This window comes from Nilaparvata lugens, chromosome 3, assembly GCF_014356525.2.
Source record: "Nilaparvata lugens isolate BPH chromosome 3, ASM1435652v1, whole genome shotgun sequence".
Classification (NCBI taxonomy): Eukaryota; Metazoa; Arthropoda; class Insecta; order Hemiptera; family Delphacidae; genus Nilaparvata; species Nilaparvata lugens.
In genome coordinates, this window is record NC_052506.1 from 48,397,268 (window position 1) to 48,415,491 (window position 18,224).

At 35.1% G+C, this 18,224-nt stretch overlaps 2 protein-coding genes across 2 annotated transcripts in view; one reads left to right on the forward strand and one right to left on the reverse strand.

The window, feature by feature from the left end:
- Nucleotides 1–15,042, forward strand: part of LOC111043605 (importin subunit alpha-3) — a 30,004-nt gene extending 14,962 nt beyond the window's left edge. The window contains exons 6-11 of the mRNA XM_039423909.1: nucleotides 211–336; nucleotides 1,200–1,334; nucleotides 3,555–3,659; nucleotides 4,195–4,429; nucleotides 7,933–8,018; nucleotides 13,574–15,042. Coding sequence (XP_039279843.1) covers nucleotides 211–336; nucleotides 1,200–1,334; nucleotides 3,555–3,659; nucleotides 4,195–4,429; nucleotides 7,933–8,018; nucleotides 13,574–13,669 — 783 coding nt within the window. The 3' untranslated portion in view covers nucleotides 13,670–15,042. The remainder of the gene's footprint in view (nucleotides 1–210; nucleotides 337–1,199; nucleotides 1,335–3,554; nucleotides 3,660–4,194; nucleotides 4,430–7,932; nucleotides 8,019–13,573) is intronic.
- A 1,744-nt stretch (nucleotides 15,043–16,786) lies between these two features.
- The window catches only part of LOC111043604 (coiled-coil domain-containing protein 25), a 33,735-nt gene continuing 32,297 nt past the window's right edge, over nucleotides 16,787–18,224 (reverse strand). Inside the window, exon 6 of the mRNA XM_022328590.2 lies at nucleotides 16,787–17,194. Within this exon, the coding sequence (XP_022184282.2) occupies nucleotides 17,113–17,194 (82 nt within the window). The 3' untranslated portion in view covers nucleotides 16,787–17,112. The remainder of the gene's footprint in view (nucleotides 17,195–18,224) is intronic.

Below are 18,224 nucleotides of genomic sequence, written 5' to 3' on the forward strand. Positions count from 1 at the left end.
TTGTAGGCATATACAATTTTATACAATAGGCATATACAGTTTGTAGACAATTCAATTTTAGTAAGTAACAAGTCGAATATTGTTCTGCGTTATAAGAATAAAATATATCGTTGAAATATATATATTTTTTATTATAATGAAATTAATGAATGTGTTTTTTGAATGAAATTATTGGGAGAATAGTATTAGATGAGAATTGTATTTTTCCAGATTCTCGTTGACACAGTTTGGGCGCTAAGTTACTTGACAGATAGCGGCAACGATCATATTCAAATGGTGATTGACAGCGGAGTCGTTTCAAATCTCGTTCCTCTTCTTTCCCACAAAGAAGTCAAGGTCGGAAAATAACCAATTCACTATTATTAAAAAAATAGTTTTCATGATATTGTCATTATTAATTTATTTTAATTTCTTGATAATTAAATTATTGTATTGATAGGTTGATTTAGTTTGTATTTAGGTTGTATTGATAGTATTGATTGACGATTTGCTCATAAACATTAATTGAATAGAAAACCGACCATTTCGCCAGTAGATGACCGATTTAGAATGTTGAGTGATATTCTATAATATTTGGATTTTCATATTTATCTTATGAATCAATTAGCATCAAAGAGTAATGCTTCTCACTTGCAAATTTGGAAAGACCAATAATAATGATAATTATTATTATTGAGTTTTTAAGAAAGTAACATTAGCATAGTTATTTCAATATTGTTCATAGTTGAAAGCTTAAAATAAATGTAAATTTATGTTCGATTGAATTATATTCTGCATAAAATTGAACAAATTAACAGGTCTTACATTTCAGTCTAGAAGAACATTAAATAATAATTGAACAGCTTACTCTTGAAATTTGATTCAAAAGAACCTGACCACTTGATCCATCTGGCTACACATCTTCAGGATTTATTAATATGTTTCAGAAATTATAATTTTCAATAAACTTCTATCATTGAGAAGCAATTGAGAAACAATTTTCAGTGATAAGATTTATGGCTTGTTCTCTAATTGGCTTGGATATATAGTTTTTGTGATATTATATAAAAGATAATTTATATCTCTTATCAGGCAACTTATCTGTATCAGGCAAGTTCCTTTTCACCGTATCTATTCTTATAGCCTATGTACTTGGTTAATAAATATTTTGGCTTTTGAATGAACCGCAAGCATCTGATTGGAGAATTTTACGATTTCAGGTACAAACAGCCGCACTGAGAGCTGTAGGAAACATAGTTACTGGAACCGATGAGCAGACTCAAGTGGTCTTGAACTATGATGTTCTATCACATCTCCCAGCTTTATTGTCTCACCCCAAAGAAAAAATCTGCAAGGTATGATATGATGTTCATGAACTCTAATATCAACATTAATTAAGAGTGAGTATTAGCAGTCGGCCATATCCAATTGATGTCCCATAAGATCAATGTAATCTTTTGGAACGTATAGCACCGTACAGTTTACATTTTTTCCAGGGTTATTGGAAGGAATATTTGAAATTTGAAAAAGCTCATGTCTTGCAAAATACTTTATTCAATAAGATTTTTTTTTCAAGAAGATCGTATGTAAACTGTAGACGTGATATGTTCCAAAAGGAATGCTTTATTTGACTGATTCTACATTGGTCTAATGGGACATCAATTTAATACGACTGCATTACAATTCAAGGTTACGACTGCAACCGCGCACTCTTAATTCATAAACTTTCATTTTTTCGGCAAAATTTTCTCCTAACATTTCCTATTTACAACAAACTAGTAGGTCAAGTGAATTATTACTGTCCGCAATTTAGGTTATCATAGTTTATGTTGGCAGTAGGCCTACTGTTGTTTTGAGTTGATGACCGGATACAAACTTTGTGCTAGTTTAGTTAAGCCGATCTCCTAGTGACAAATGATTTTGTCGGAGAAGGCTTAGTTGTTGAAATTGTGCTAGGCCCTGAGGTCTGCCGATTTGAATCCTAACAATAATGTGATCCTAATTCTAGTGGTTTGAGGGACTTGGAAATAAGAACATATGCGGTTGACTGACTGCTCTTATTATAATGAAAATAATATAGAAAATACATCTTTACATGAATAATCAAATAATCAATCTGTCTTCAAGAGACCAACACAACATGTATTTAAGAGACCAAATACTCATGTCTTTAAGAGACCAAATTTACGGGGGGCACATCTGATATTGTAGTGGGGGGGTATCAAGTACTTATCTAAGATCTGTCGTCCTCGAGTTCGGTGTCCAAAGGGTGATGGATGAGGATGAAGGGTGATGGCCTCCAGGCATCGGGCTAGTTGCGTCAGATTGAAGATCGTCTTTCAGCCCCGCACTGCAAGGTCAGATGTCCGATATCACCGGCCATCTCGGTCGGCGAATTCGTCAGCCCTCGTTCGACAGCAAGGCATATTTACAGCTCGATCCTCGAATGAATGAATATTCAAGAATACACACACACACAAACAAAACAAAAAAAACTGCAACACAAGTCACAACTACTTAGTAATGCTAGAATAAATAACATACTAAATAGTAACTACGCCATTAATAATTTAATAAAAAGATTAGCGATTTCAAAACTGATCGGATAAATTATTTCCAATAATAATAAATAACTTTAGTCTCCAGGAGAGAATGGAAAACTGTCTGGAAAAGACATGATTCAGTCAGATAAGAGATAAATCAACTCAGAAAATAATGTCTGTACTCTACGGAATCTAGAAGCGGTCTCTCGTTCAGGTCTCCAAGTCGACCGAATCAGGCTCAAAAAATAGGTATCAGGCTTAGAAATGAAGCCAATAAAAAATACCAAATTACAAAGGACGTGGTGGGGACGACAATAATTTCCCTCAATAGAACGAGAAAGGAATATAACGAAGAAGGACAGAATACAGCAAAATTCCCTCAATCGAAGTAGAAGACTCAGCAATAAAATGGATGTTCAACTGATTTTTTATGATGATTAATTTCACGTGAACCAAATCAGAGAAGACCATTTCAAAAAGGTGGATCTACTGGAATTAATCAGGATTGAAAATAACCCGGCTTTTTTGCAACCGGCACTAAGTAGGTACCTGATTGAATGATTACAAAAAGTAAAGTGAAGTCATAACCCTATTTTGCACTTTTAAAATGTTATCTAAATTTGGGAGAGAAATAGTTCAAGGAGTATCCTTAGTTTCCCCCCCCCCCAAGTAAATAAAGTTCAACAGCTGAGTCATAATTTTGACACAGTCCCACACACATGAACTCGCTCACTCACTTCCATCACCAACAGACGACGAAATTAATTATCAGCTGTTTTTCCAAGGATGAATAATAATTATCCTTTTAATGTCCTTCAGCGAGTTTTCCCAAGGATGAGACCCAGTGCAATCGAATCTTTATATTATAAACCTACTATGTTCTGAATTTCGTGAGAATCGTTAGAGCCGTTTTCGAGATCCGGTGAAATATAAACATATAAACATCTAAACAGAAGTTGCTCGTTTAATAGTATAGGATTATAGCATCTGGTTTTTTCCTTCAATGCTAATTCCAACATTTCTTACTTTCAGGAAGCAGTTTGGTTCCTTTCCAACGTAACAGCTGGAAATCAACATCAAGTCCAAGCTGTAATTGATGCCGATCTATTACCCAAAATAATCGAAAATCTCAGCAAAGTGAGTAGTCTTTGTTCGAATAATTACTCCTCCATATCGAAATTACTCGGTTTCCATAGTATGTTTGTTGATAAAAAGATACACAGTTTCATATTTTTCTTTTTTCTCAAGACTTTTGGTGAAAAAGTATACTTTGTGAATTATTGTTCAAATTGTAGATTTTTTGACAATATTCACTGCTTTCCAGTACAGATACACTTTTACATTGTCACTCCAAGATAATTGGAATGTGTAAGCTGTTTCTGTAGTACATACAATTTTTTCTATGTAATTTTTGTGTTTTTCTGTTACGGTACTGCTTTTCATGACAATGCTGGATCAGGTGCTCTAAATTCTATCATGTTTTTTTTTAATTATCGATTATCTTTGAATATTTTAAATTAGTTGTTGGCCAATGAGTGCATATGCAAATATGTATAAGATATATTGTTGTATTGATTTAATTTGTTTGAAATATATGATATGTATTTTTGAAGGCTGTTGATGTAGATTGTTGATGTCATTGAATTGGAACGCGTTTGTTGTTGTGTTGCAGGGTGAATTCCAGACACAGAAGGAAGCTGCGTGGGCCATAAGCAACCTGACGATCAGTGGCAACCGGGAGCAAGTGGGCCGGATGATCCAAGAAGGGGTGATTCCGCCGTTCTGCGCTCTGCTCGCTTGCAAGGACGCCCAGGTCATCCAGGTTGTCCTCGATGGCATCAGCAACATGCTCAAACTGGCCGGAACGCATGCCGAAGCCCTTGCCAATATGATTGAGGAATGCGGTGGTGAGTGCAAACATAGTCATCCAACCATTCAACGATTTCAATCTAGGTATAATGCAATATTGAGGCAGCTATGAACGCTCGTCAGCTGATCACAGATTTTGATGGTAAATTTTATTTCTCGTGTCATCACACGCTCCCAGTTTCAATTTCTATATACAAGTGCGCCAGAGAAATCTTACTTACGGTATTTGAAAAAATTCCCGCGCGATGAATTGGTCGTGTAGAGGAGCAGGAGGGCGCATCTGAAGGAGGAAGTTCCTAAATTTATCCTCCCTCAAGTAAGTAGCCATCATGATCTGGTCTAGAGATCAGCGGGTCTTCGCAGTTGAGAGCTACTTTTCTAATGTTCGGTCACTTGTTATTGCTACGCAATTTGCCTTCCGCGCTCGATTTGAAATTCCTCTTCACAAACTCGTTCCTGGCCATAATTCGATTCTGTCGTCGGTTAACTCATTTCGGGAGTGTGGAAGTGTCGCTAAACCCAAAAATGGACTTCAACGAACAACAGAACTCCAGAAAAATATCGAAAGAGTGAGGCAGTCAGTTGTGCGTTCTCCCCGGCGTTCGGCTCGCAAACACGCAGCTGCTATTGCGATTTCTGATTCCACTGTTCGACGAATTTTCCATGAAGACCTTCAATTTCATCCCTATAAATTGGCTGTTGTTCAAGAATTGACTGAACGCGATTTTGTTAACCGTCAAAATGCAAACCGTCATGCATGTGATATGCTGATTAACAACTTGCCTTAAGACGCGGTCATTTTTTTCATTGACGAGGCTCATTTCCACATGCGTTTCCTCAATGTGATTTTTATAGGGTTATTTAAAGTCCCTGGTTTATGTCGATCGACCACGGACCATAGCACGCCTCAAGCACAACATGCGCGACGCCATTGCCAACATACCGATTGATATACTGCAACGAGTGTATACAAATTTCAAAAATCAAGGTCATCAGTATGCGCAATGGGGGTCGCCATTGATCTGAAAGAAGTCATTTTCAAGACTGCATTAAAAAAAATTGGGAACTAGTATTCTCATATAAAAAAAAGTTTAGAACAATAACTAAAGTACTTTTGTTTCTATTGACCTTTCAAATAATAAGTTTTTCTGACGCATCTTGTATTTTCTCTTATCGGAGATACTACTGTTACTGATACTACATTAGAATAGTAAATACCATTTACCAAGAGATTTACTTCATGTTCCCTTATAGGAAGTAGAAACTTATCTTCTATAAATAATGAAATAACTCACTTTTCACTAAGAGAAGCTGGAAATAGCAACTCTTTACAGGAAAAATATGATGAGTACAATAAATTATAGTTCATCATAAATGTAATGTATGCACTGTAATGGCGTAGTTGATTTGCATATGCCGCCCATATCTAGACAGATTCCAGTACATCTTCTTCTTCTCCTTATCGCATTTTCTAACAAATATTTGGAATATAAATGTATCATTCATGAAAAATGAAATTATAAATTTAATAATCCTAGTTTATAAGTTCAGGACACATCTTGAGATTGATTATTAGAAAGCAAACTGTAAATTTGAATGATGAATTGAGTTCATATGGAAAAGTAGAGATAATGATGAGCGGCAAATTTCAAATCCAATACATAAATTATATTAATGATGAATTCTAATTGTAGCCTACTTATCCTATTTTCCTGTAGAAGATTGCTATTACTAGCTTCTCTTGGAATAAAATGTGATTCATGAGTTATTTCATAATTTATATAAGACTAGCAGTCAGGTTCGCTTCGCTCGCCATATCCGTCTAGCCAGGGGGCTCCGCCCCCTGGACCCCCGACTGGATCGTCCAAGAATGAGATCAGCAGGCTCGCTTCGCTCGCCTGCATTTTTCGTTTGAGCATTTTTATCATATGTTAGGACAATCCAGTCGGGGTTCCAGACTAAACGTCTGGCTAAACGGATATGGCGAGCGAAGCGAGCCTGACGGCTAGTAATATAATATTCCCAGGATTGAACCTGACAAAATTATTAATTTAGTTGCCAGTTAACAACTGTTTCGAAGAGGTACTCTATCTAGATTATAGTTCTATAGTAACATATGATATGGAAATTTCAATTATAATTAAGAGATTGGGAAAAGAAGAATATACATGCTAAAAGACGAACTTTAAACCCTTGAAAACAACCCTTAGAGTTAAAATATTGCCAAAAGATTTCTTAGTGCGCCTCTAAAGGGCCAACTGAACATACCCACCAAATTTGAACGTTTTTGGTCCGGTAGATTTTTAGTTCTGCGAGTGAGTGAGTGAGTCAGTCAGTCAGTGAGTGAGTGAGTGAGTGCCATTTCGCTTATATATATATATATATATATATATATATATATATATATATATATATAAATATAAATAACGCAGGCAGGTGTAACGCTCGCCATCTGATCAGAGCTTTTTACACGTGCCCTGTTTCAATATCTTACACATGCTCTCTTATAGGAGATAGAAACTTAATCTTCTATCTCCTATAAGAGGATAGTTTCTATCTCCTATAAGAGAGCATGTGTAAAATATTGAAACAGGGCACGTGTGACACGCAAAATAAAAACGACCATAAAAAGCTCTGATCAGATGGCGAGCGTTACACCTGTTATTTATCTACCGTGGTCTTGAGGTACAATTCCTGAATGACGACTCTACGCAGTAATAGTATATAGTCTACAATTATATACAGTAACTGACTACTACCGTTAATACAGCGCAGCTACAGTTCTCGCTTAGGAATTGGATCTTTACAAACAAGCACAATTTGAAGTGTGTATGTGTAGCACAATAATGCAGTAATTTACAACACAAAATGTGTCTAGTTCATAAAACTAATATTATGTTCTCATGAGCACCAGTACCGATTAAATATAAAATTGCTATTTTTTATATATCTTTTAAATTTATATTTTTTAGTGTTCTGGGGTTTGGATCATTCTAAGTCTTACTGTATTCACTAGTGTTAATTCTAATGCGTAATCAAGATTTATTCTATAATAATTATAGGATTGAAATTGAAAGATTAATTAGACTATGGTAAGTAGATTATGGTAAATCTGAGAAATTATTTTAAAGCTAGAACCCTTGATATTCAACTAAAAGTAGTAAACATTAATACTGCGTTGGATGGAAGTCACGCTACCACATAATTTATCATATCATTTAAGGTCAGTCGCACGGAATTTAAAAGCCACTGTAAAGTGGAATTTATCTTAAATTTATATTTATTTGAAATGATTTTCAATTTTATGCAATATACTTTAGACAATAACTGGATATTAGACAATGTTAGACAGTGTTTCCAGCAGATTTAGTGTTTAGACAGTGGTTTAGACAGCAGATTTAGACAGTGTTTCCAGCACTATTCCATCTAGGAATAGAGATATCTTGATATTGACCGTGATCAAATTATTTAAACTTACCCAACTTGAATCAGTTTATCAATTGTATGTGCCTTATTAAATGTACTGTCATATTCATTGCAGGTCTGGATAAAATCGAGACCCTCCAAAGCCACGAGAATGAGGAAATCTATAAACTGGCATATCATTTGATTGAACAATACTTCGAGGTGAGTGTTATTGGCAAGCTTTTTATAACATCTTTTCATTTCTTAGTAGAAGTTCTACCACAGAAAAAGATGCAGTATATATGCAGATTACAGTACTTTACTTACTTACTCCTTGGCGCTACAGCTCATTCAGAGCCTTGACCTCTTTTAAAAAGCCTCTCCAATCATCTCTATCGGCAGCCTTACATCTCCATCCCCTGACACCCAGCTTCCTAATATCGTCCTCCACATCCTCCAGCCAACGCTTTCCCGGACGACCTCTCAGCCTTCTCCCTCCTCGGTTGTTTCTGAAGACCTTTTTTACAACTCTTGATTCACACATCCTCTCAACCTGTCTCAGCCAACTCAAACGCCTCACTTTTATCTCTTCAACAATTTGTCATTTCCGGTACAGATCTCGCAGCTCTTAATTTGCTCGTATTCGCCATTCACCATTAACATGTACTGGGCCAAATATCCTTCTCAAAAACTTTCGTTCCCAAATATTTAATAGATCTTCAGCTTTCTTTGTTAAAACCCATGTCTCTCCTCCATACAACACAACTGCCTTTATGACTGTTTCATATAATACTTTTCTGGACAGGATTTTGGTTCTTAAATATTGGATCAGAGCATAATAGCATCTGTTTGTGGCAGCTAGTTTTGCTTTTATGTCAGTCTCAACCTTATTGACGAGATATTTGAAATTGCTCAACTTTCCAAAACGATAATTGCCAACTTCAAAAAAATCTTTCACTAGTGTGATGGGTTCTGCTGCTTTTCAAATATTTAGTTTTACCTTCATTTATTGAGAGCCCGAGGTGTGCCGATCCTTCGTTGAGTTGTCTGAATGCTTCCTCTAATGTTTTGTCTATTCCTTGCAATCAGGACCACGTCATCTGCATATGCCGAAACATTCCATTCATTATTGAACCTCCTGGGATTACATTTATTTTTCTGATGACTTCTTCAAGGCTTAGATTGAACAACGTAGATAATACGTCTCCTTGTCTAAGGTCTATGTTTGCTGAGAAAATGCTTGTGAGCTTTCTTTGAAGGCCTATTTTCTCTATAAAATTTGTTTGGTGGAGTGTCTTTTAGTAAGATGTATGAGTTTAATGGAATTCCAAACTCTAAGGGCCGTTTGCACAGTGGCAGTTTAAACTAACTTTCATTTTAAACTGGATTAAGTCCGTATCAAGTCTAGTTTGTTATAATGTGTTTCATTTTGAGTTTAAGCCACCAGCTGATTAAATCGAGTTTAAGCTTTGACTGCAAACTGCCCTTACAGTCTGAAATAGACTATCTCTCTTCATGCTATCAAACGCCTGCCGGTAGTCTATGTAGAGTTGATGCTGATTAATGCTATATTCGTAGCACTTTTTCATTATATGTAGAGTTGATGCAGATTAATGTTATATTCGTAGCATTTTTTCATTATATTTCTTTGTGTGTTGCCATGGAAAATTTGTGATTTTTTCAGCTTCTATCTATTATCATCAAAATTTTATATTTGTTTGTTTTTTTTAAAGTGACTTTGTGTTTAGTAAAAAGTTCTCTTAATTTTAAATTTCATAAAATACAAACTAAGGAAGTGAAAGTGTAATTTTTTTGTGAGAAAACTTGAAGAACCCAATATATAACCTATAAATCTGAGTGTAAATGGGAAATGACATTGGGTAATACAGCAAGGCAGAACATCCAAAAGGATCTCTCTGCCAATAAAAGTCATATGAATAAATAAATTATATTTCTTATTGTGAATACATGATCTGTGCACGATCTGTCTTTCCTAAAGCCACACTAATAATCTAGTTTTTCCTCTCACAGAAGGGTTTCAGTCTCTTGCCAATTATCTTAGAAAATAAACTATGTTCGGGTTACAGTAGAACATCTATAATTCGGATTAGCGGATTACCGGATAATTGGACCGGACCTTATCCGGATAATCAAACTATCTGGATTATCTGATAATTTGATAATCAAGAAAGGAATCGTTCCCAATTGACTCGGGTTTTTGAAGTTTCCTTGAAAAAAAAGCTAGCACTAATTTAGAAAAAAAATATTCAAAATATAGTCCAGGCAATGAATGCTCAAAAAAGGGTATAGAGGGAAATGTTGAGAAGACAATTTTTGACCCCGCAATTCTGTTTAGGGTAGTAAGGAGGTAAACATATCAAAAGTCCCCACCCCTACCCCCTGTTCTAAGGGGTTGGGGGTGGTTTAAAGGTACCGATTTTTGGTTTCTCGCATAAAACTCAAAAACTATGTATCTTAAGAACTTGACTGTCATATAACAAATCAAAGCTTACATAATTTCCTACAATATTTTATCCTACAACTTTTTTATATCTCCTCTAGTTTTCGAGATATCCGCTCTTGAAGGTGTGACATTTTTGAAAAAAAAACACGTTTGCCAACAATTTTTTTTCTATTTTTGCTCTCATAACTTTTCAAAAATATATGGGAAAATCCATATTGATTATGAGCTCATAGAGCATTGAATTCTCTTCAATTTTATGTATAATTTTACACTTTTACGAATTTCCCTACACCTTTTGCAGCAGCTTTAGGAGTGTGAAATCTCCATTATAGCAACAATAGTCCAATTCAAAAGGAATTTGGAGGGAATATTTTAAACAAAATTTTTGACTTTGCAGCTTTGTTGAGACTAGTTAGGAGGAGAACATATCAAAAGTCCCCATTCCTAACTCATGTGCTAAGGGGATGAGGGTGGTTTAAAAGTTTCATTTTTTAGCGTTTATCTTCCACGCTCAGATCTTGAGAACAATGCGTTCAACCGACATAACTAACGATTCAAAAATGAAGCTCTATAAATTCTCTACACTTTTTGTTCAGTGGAATTTTGTGATATTCCCAACTAGTCCAGTCAATATAGACATAAAAAAGGGGATGTGCTTGCAATTTATATTGTAGATCTGATTTTTTAGTATATTATTTGGGTACATAAGAGAAGTCCAGAACCAATTTCTTCATGCAAAATTTCCTTGTGCTAGATACAAGGTGGCCCAAAAACCTCGTATTTTCGGCTCATTTTCCACTTTTCAGCTATTTCTGTCAAATCTCGTAATCGGACAGAAAAATTTGCTCCAGCCTTTTTTTAGATCATAAAAACGCCTCCTTCACTGTACGGCGAACGAAGCGTAAGATTATCCCCGATGACGGCCGGTTATTTAGCGGCTTCAAGCGATGACATACATCAATCATATCCTCTGTTATTTTCAAGTCCAACGCTTTACCCACACCAATAACAGTCTGCGTCACGTCTTCATTTTGAGAGGTAGGAACGCCGAAAATCTCCAGGGTGTTAGATCTGGAGTACTGCTCAGCGTCATCAAGACGCTCCGACAATTCACTCACTCGCTTGGAAAGGTTTTGGTTTTCTTGACGCAGAGAATCAATGAGTTCATTCTGCTTATGAATAATCGCCTTCTGAGCCATCAACAATTGAGAGTTCTCGTCTAACTTCTCGTGACACGTATTAAGTGAACTTCCGAGATCATTTTCTAGACGCTTAAGCCCGCTATCAATTTTTTTCACCTTATCATTTCCTTAACGTCCTCGGAATCATTCACACCGGTGTCGCTCAAACTACGGCTTAATCGACTCTTACGATTGCACGGCGAACACAACCAAGATCTTCCCTGCTCCGCCAGAACACTCAATTCAGTCTCGTTCAACCCCACACACGACCCGTGATAGAACACTCGACACATTTCACATTCGATTTTATCTATCCTTTGAGTTTCTAGAAACCGATTTCGAACATTTGACGCAATTACTCATGATTTAACTGAACGAAAAGTAGGCCCGTTGGATAAGCTGATAAGGGAGCTCGATCGAACTACGTCTTCTCTCAATGAATTCTGAACTGATACTGTGATCTGTTATGTGATACTGTAATATTATTAAGAATAAGATTACTTTTATTCCATTAAAGCAATAACAATACAATAGGAAACGTCAATAAAAATATAACAAGTCGATAAACGTCATTAATACTATAACAAAAAACAATGAAGCAACAGAATGAGTAAGAAGTACGAGTACACAGTGCAATAGATACACACCTATATACAGCAACAAATAATCGACAACACGACTGAGCAAGGACATCTCACAATAGACTGTTTAATATTCTATAAAATTTTCCACGAGAGAACCAGAAGATGTCCAGTTGCCCAGAGAAACAGTTGAAAAGTCTTTGAATTCTGTTGACCGGAGAATTATAGTGACTCACAGTTCTGGAACGGGGCACAAAAAAAAAAGAGAAAGTGGAGCGACGTGATATGGTAGATATATAAATATTGACATATGAAAGCAAATATGGGGAATCTATTTTATTATTTAATAAGCTATTAAAGGAAAATTAAAGACTTGACATCTCGTCTTGTTTTTAATGATTTCAATTGGAACATAATTCTCAGAGTGTCAGAATTGAATTTCCTGAAGTACATGTACCTTAAAAATTTATTTTGTAAACGCTCCAAAAGTAGTACTTGATCATTACAATAAGGGCTCCAAATTTCAGATGCATACTCAAGAATACTTCTGACAAGAGATTTATACAGAAATATTATGGGTGAGACATCATTGAAAGGTGAACATGTTCTCAGGATAAACCCCATCTGCTGATTGGCTCTGTTACACAAAAGGTCTATATGTTTATTGAATGTAAAATCAGAGCTTTAAATCACACCCAGGTCCTTAAAAGACTCTACCTCCTCCAACGGTATACCATCAATACTATTTATAGATGCATCTGTGTGAAGCTACCTGCCGGAAAATGATAAAGTTTTGCATTTAGCTATATTTATTCTAAGGCCATTATTCATACACCATACACTTAGCTTATCAACATCCATTTGAAGGCTATAATAATTTTAATTATGAATAATTCAATAATTTTATTTGTAGTTTGAATAATTTCAATTATCCAGCTTGAAAGTGAAAACCTAGTGTATAATTTTCAATGTCTTAAATTCGTGCATTTTTATTCTAATTGGGGCTGTCTCTTGCCAGGAGTGATTTTGATATTTATACAATATCAACTATAATTGAAGAATATATTCTTTAGGACTAGTATAATTAGAAAATCCATGATAATGAGTCGACAGCACAGGAACCACCTCGATAACAAGATAGCCGCTTAAATTAGCAGAGATAAATTTTAGTTGTTTTACTCGAAAACAATTACTTCCAGGCCCAGTTGAACGTACGCCTATTAAATCTAAACATGGTTAACTGCTGATTAAAGACTCCATCCACTTCTCTCATTGTTTTTCGTGACATTTAAAAATTAATTCACAGTTTACTTCAATAGAAGTACGTACCAGAAGGTATTAAATAAATTACTGTATTTTCCATTTTTCCAATTTTATTTACCATTTTTGTGTCAGAGATAGAGTAAATCATGAGTTGTGCTGGTAAGCAAAGCACGAGTTCATAATATTAATAGATAGTTTTAAATTCTTGAATAGTTTTAAATTCTGGTGGCTGCTGTTATGAATGGCTGTTGTTAAAAATTGATGACTTGTGTGTTTGTCGAATTGCAGGCTGAAGATGACGGTAGCATTGTTCCGCAATCTTCAGAAGGCGGATTCCAGTTTGATCCGAGCACGACCATACCCAGCGAAGGCTTCAAGTTTTGAACCAATAAAGTTTGATTTATAATATTGTACATTCGTTCTCTGTGGACCTAAAAGTGACAGTTATTTCAAAAAGCCATTCAATCTTTTTGCCTCTTTAAATTTTGGACTTGACTATTATTTTCCTGGTTGAAACAGAACAGCACTAGGACAAAAAGTACTCATCATCGTAAACATCCGGTTATTAGGCGATATTTGAGTATTGGTAACAGTTCTGAAACCGTAATCTGAGAAATATATTATGGTCTACATCTATGAAACTTAATAATTAAGCATTGACTAGATACTAAATTTATGTGTTTTACAACACTTCAGTTGTATTGTAAGACCAGAGACATATTTTTGTACTCTGTGCTATATTGATCAGATTAACTAGATATGTGTAGAAAATTCTTATTATATTGATTGCTGTCAAATCAAGAAAAGTTTTCTTTTTTCTATTGATTCTCATTCTAACACTGGGCTAACTTGTTAAATTTCTTCATAATTGTAATTATCTTCAATAAATTAATATGGTATATTGAATGTAAGAGGCAACCCGTCCTTGTGTGAACTTTTCAATTCGTACCATTTTGAATTCATTAGCATGCAAACAATCGCTTGAAAGTTCTCTGCAATAAAATGACTCATTTGTAATCATTTCATTAACAACTCATGCTATTATTTACAGTCCAAAGTAATTTTATACTTTTCCAAAAGTTTTGCAACAAATTAAGTAAGTCAAGACTATCCGAAGGGAACTATTCTATGCTATTATACTTCAGTTTGGTTTCATTCATCTTAGGTTCTTCATAATGAATCATTAGTGTAAATCCTCTATATTTAATACTAAAATATTTTTCGGCAGTTTAATTATTGTATTAAAATAACCTTGCTTGTATGATGTGTATGATAGATTACAAAGTACATTTCACCATGTACCCTACTTGAGTAATTTCTACTTACGAAAATAATAGATATTGAAAAGTTGGAAGAGTATATTAGATTGATTTTAAAGTAATAATTATTTTAATTTCTATTTTTAATTATATTTTATCTTTATTAAAACGGTTCTGTTTGAATACTCTAGCTATTTTTTGCCAAGTGTTCAACTCACCCGGTTTACCTACCATAAATCCGTTTTGATTTGAAATCATGGAAAACCATATAGCTCTGATAGCAAAGTTTTGTTTTTATATTTTATTTCACAAACGACAGATTCCTATCTATTATTCATCATCTTGGCTATCTAGAGTGCATTAAAATTTAATTTTATTTAACAATTGAAGTAATCGGAATAGAAAATAGTTATCTCAATTTTATTTAAAAACATCTTGTTAATTGTATTGAACTTATCGGAAATTAAAGTACTCGAAACTCGTTGAAAACAACTGGAATGTTGCTTTTTAATTCATCTTTTCGTTTTCACTTAGGTACCTGTCTGTAAGCTAAGCCTAAAGTTAGGTTTTCGTTTATGCGGTCTAGTCAAAATAGCAACCATTCAAAACAAAAACAGAAACCATTCAAAACAAAAACAGAAACCATTCAGTTTCAATATTATAATATTAAATGGAATGACTTTCGATATCAACTGAGAGAGTAGGTAAGATTTATGGTTTTGAATAATGTAGTTCCTATTTTGACTAGCTGAACGTAGTCGTCTTTTTGACGAACATATACACATCGTCGAAAGTATTTTTGAGTAGTCGTCTAGGCTGCTCGTTAAGTATGAACGAAAACCCATCTTAAGAAGTTGACCTTCCTTTATGCTTGGAATTATCCAGAATCAAGAATCATGTTGTATGGATGATTTCTTTATTGATCATCAGCATCAAAAGTGGCCATTCTGTGGGAAAAATTCAATGTGAGATACGTGCGCAAAGTTCCTCTGCTGCACTCAAGAAGCCATTCTGCTCTTGCCTACGGCTCAGGTGTAAACGTTTCTTTCGGTGCAGCAAACTATCACTTTGCGCACTAGTTGCACAAATAACTATTTCTACAACAGCACATAAAAAAGAATTTACAAACTCAATTATCCTTGTAAAACAGCTTATTTCTGAGGAGAATCTACTTTTTTGCTCGCTAACCATCTGCACATGCGCAGTAGATTTTCTTTACACTCCTAATCATTTGCGCATGCGCAGAAGAGTTTCTTTACGCTCGCTAATCAGCTGATGATAAGCAGCCAAAAGTAGGTCAGATCTTAACCTAAAAAGTAGGTAATTGTACCGGTTCTGCACTCTGCAGCCATGATGGATATCAGTGGAGACGAATTATTATTAACTCTGCCAGATATAAGTTATTTAACAGGTTTGGGCAGTTTTAGAAAAATTTTGTATGTAATTCGCGCGTAATGCTTCTTTATCACTCTTGCAAAATTATCACGCTCCGCTTCGCGTTGCGTGATAACTGTTATGCGCGAGCGATAAAGTAACGCATTATGCTCTTAATACATAAGTAGCTATTTTCTCCCTCAGGACTATTTTCTCTTCAAACTTTTTCTCACAGGGAGAAAAAGTTGTACTTTTCACTCTAGATATACAAATAACTATTGTTTAGTACTGGTGCTCATCATATTTTCTTTATTCAATTCAACACCCATATAACTTAAGTTTTTCACCCCCTCAAACAACCTATTATTGATCCTCAAACTCTGTGCAGTTTCCCTTTCAAAGACTAAAATCCAATCACCAACTGATTTTACGTTTCCCTAAAATCTGCTGAGGCGTTCATTTCCACATGCAGTTGAATCAATTTTACAAATCCAATATGAATGAAATTTTGACATCCGTCTACAAGGATGTACTGAACAATAGTAAATTCATCTCACAACAACAGCGCTATCGGGCGGTGGGGCTGAGTAGGCTACTTGTCAGACTGCCCTCGTTTACTTCCCGGGTCAAAGCCTGTTGATGAATACCTATACCAATACAAAGTAATCTCAGAGAATTTCGAATGACCACCAACTATCCACACATACATCCATTAGTATACAGTATCAGGTAGTGATATCCAACTAGAGCAGAACAAATCACATGCACTCTAAATTCTACAAATAAAGTCTATGAAGATGGTAGCAACACCTGAGAGCAACCTGTAATCGTTTTTAATCCAAAGGTTGCGAAAATGATTGTCGACAGATAACGATTCCAAATTACAATAATTTATTTACACCAACTTTTCCAAGAAAATGTATTGTTCGTTCAATTTCACATTCAAGTAGGAACTACAGCATACACTGTAGAACTGTAAGCTACTAACTCAAATGAAACCATTGGAAACAAAATGAAATATTTGCATTTTTAATATTGTAAACCTTGATTGGAATAAATTGTGAATAGAACGGTTATTTTCCATTTTGAAAATGGCTTTTAAACAGAAGATTCTTAACAAATAAACCCATTATTATCTAATGTAAATACAGTGCAACATAATTATGTACATATTAATCAGCTTCAATGGGTTTTTCACATAAAATCGTCAGAATCATAATCTTCATTTGTAGTGTTCGCAGTCATATTTTCACTCTTCATAAGTGTTGTATAGCTCCTGAAACATTATAATTAGAAATCAATAAAGGTTCAATAAGTTTGGATTAGACCTAAATATAATAAGCAGTGCTATAATAGTTACCGTATAATAATAAACAGAGTGTCCCACGAAAGGTGTAACAGCCTAAGGGTACAACCTCACTGAAAGCGGAGTGTGGCGTAGCGTTGTGGACCGTCGTCAACAATATCATTTCAAGTAATGAGCTAAAACACACTGGAAGTTTCGACTCGCAGAGCAGAGTGGAGCCTGGCGTCAAACTTTGGAACAAGCTGGTTTGATTTTTGGAGCGTCTACAAGCGGAGCGTCAAAGCGTCAACGTGCGAGTGCCCTAATAATGTACATACTAGTGATCTACTCATGTAAATAATAATGCACTACTTGTTCTACTACATTTTCCCACCCTAGTTCACTAGTATATTAATTTAATGTTTGCCCAAATTCCCCTGTAATTTGTATTATTTGATTATTCAAAAGAGAACATTTATCTATTGCACTTTTAAATCAAAAGTAAGGCTATTCTAATCCATTTCATTCATATTTCTATGAAATATGACCTTAGTGTTATTTACCTTAGTGATATGGTTATCTTTGTGTTATTTATTTATTTTTCTACAATGAAAATGGCACTTACGTAAATAACATTGGTAGATAAAATAAGGTAGTCCTTGTGCTATTTTTCTTCCAATGGGTCCGTTTTCTGTGCAATTGGCATCCAATCGGCCCAATTATTCGGCATCAACAATAAATTAACTCTCCTTGTGTCCCCGTGGTAGCCGTTTGGGGACACCCACCTGACGTCGCTTATTAAAAAAAAACTGACGTGCGACTTTGTTGAAGCTCGTTGATCAATTTTTGACAGTTACAATTAAAGGAGAGGTCACCGTCCACGGCATTCAAGCGATCTTATGATTTTGCTGTGTGATTCTTTTAGCTCTACAGCCCATTGTGGGCTTCAGCCTCCTCCCCAACATTCCTCTAAGCATCTCCATTGTTTTTCGGTCTGCCTCATTCCTTCTCGAGTGAAGTT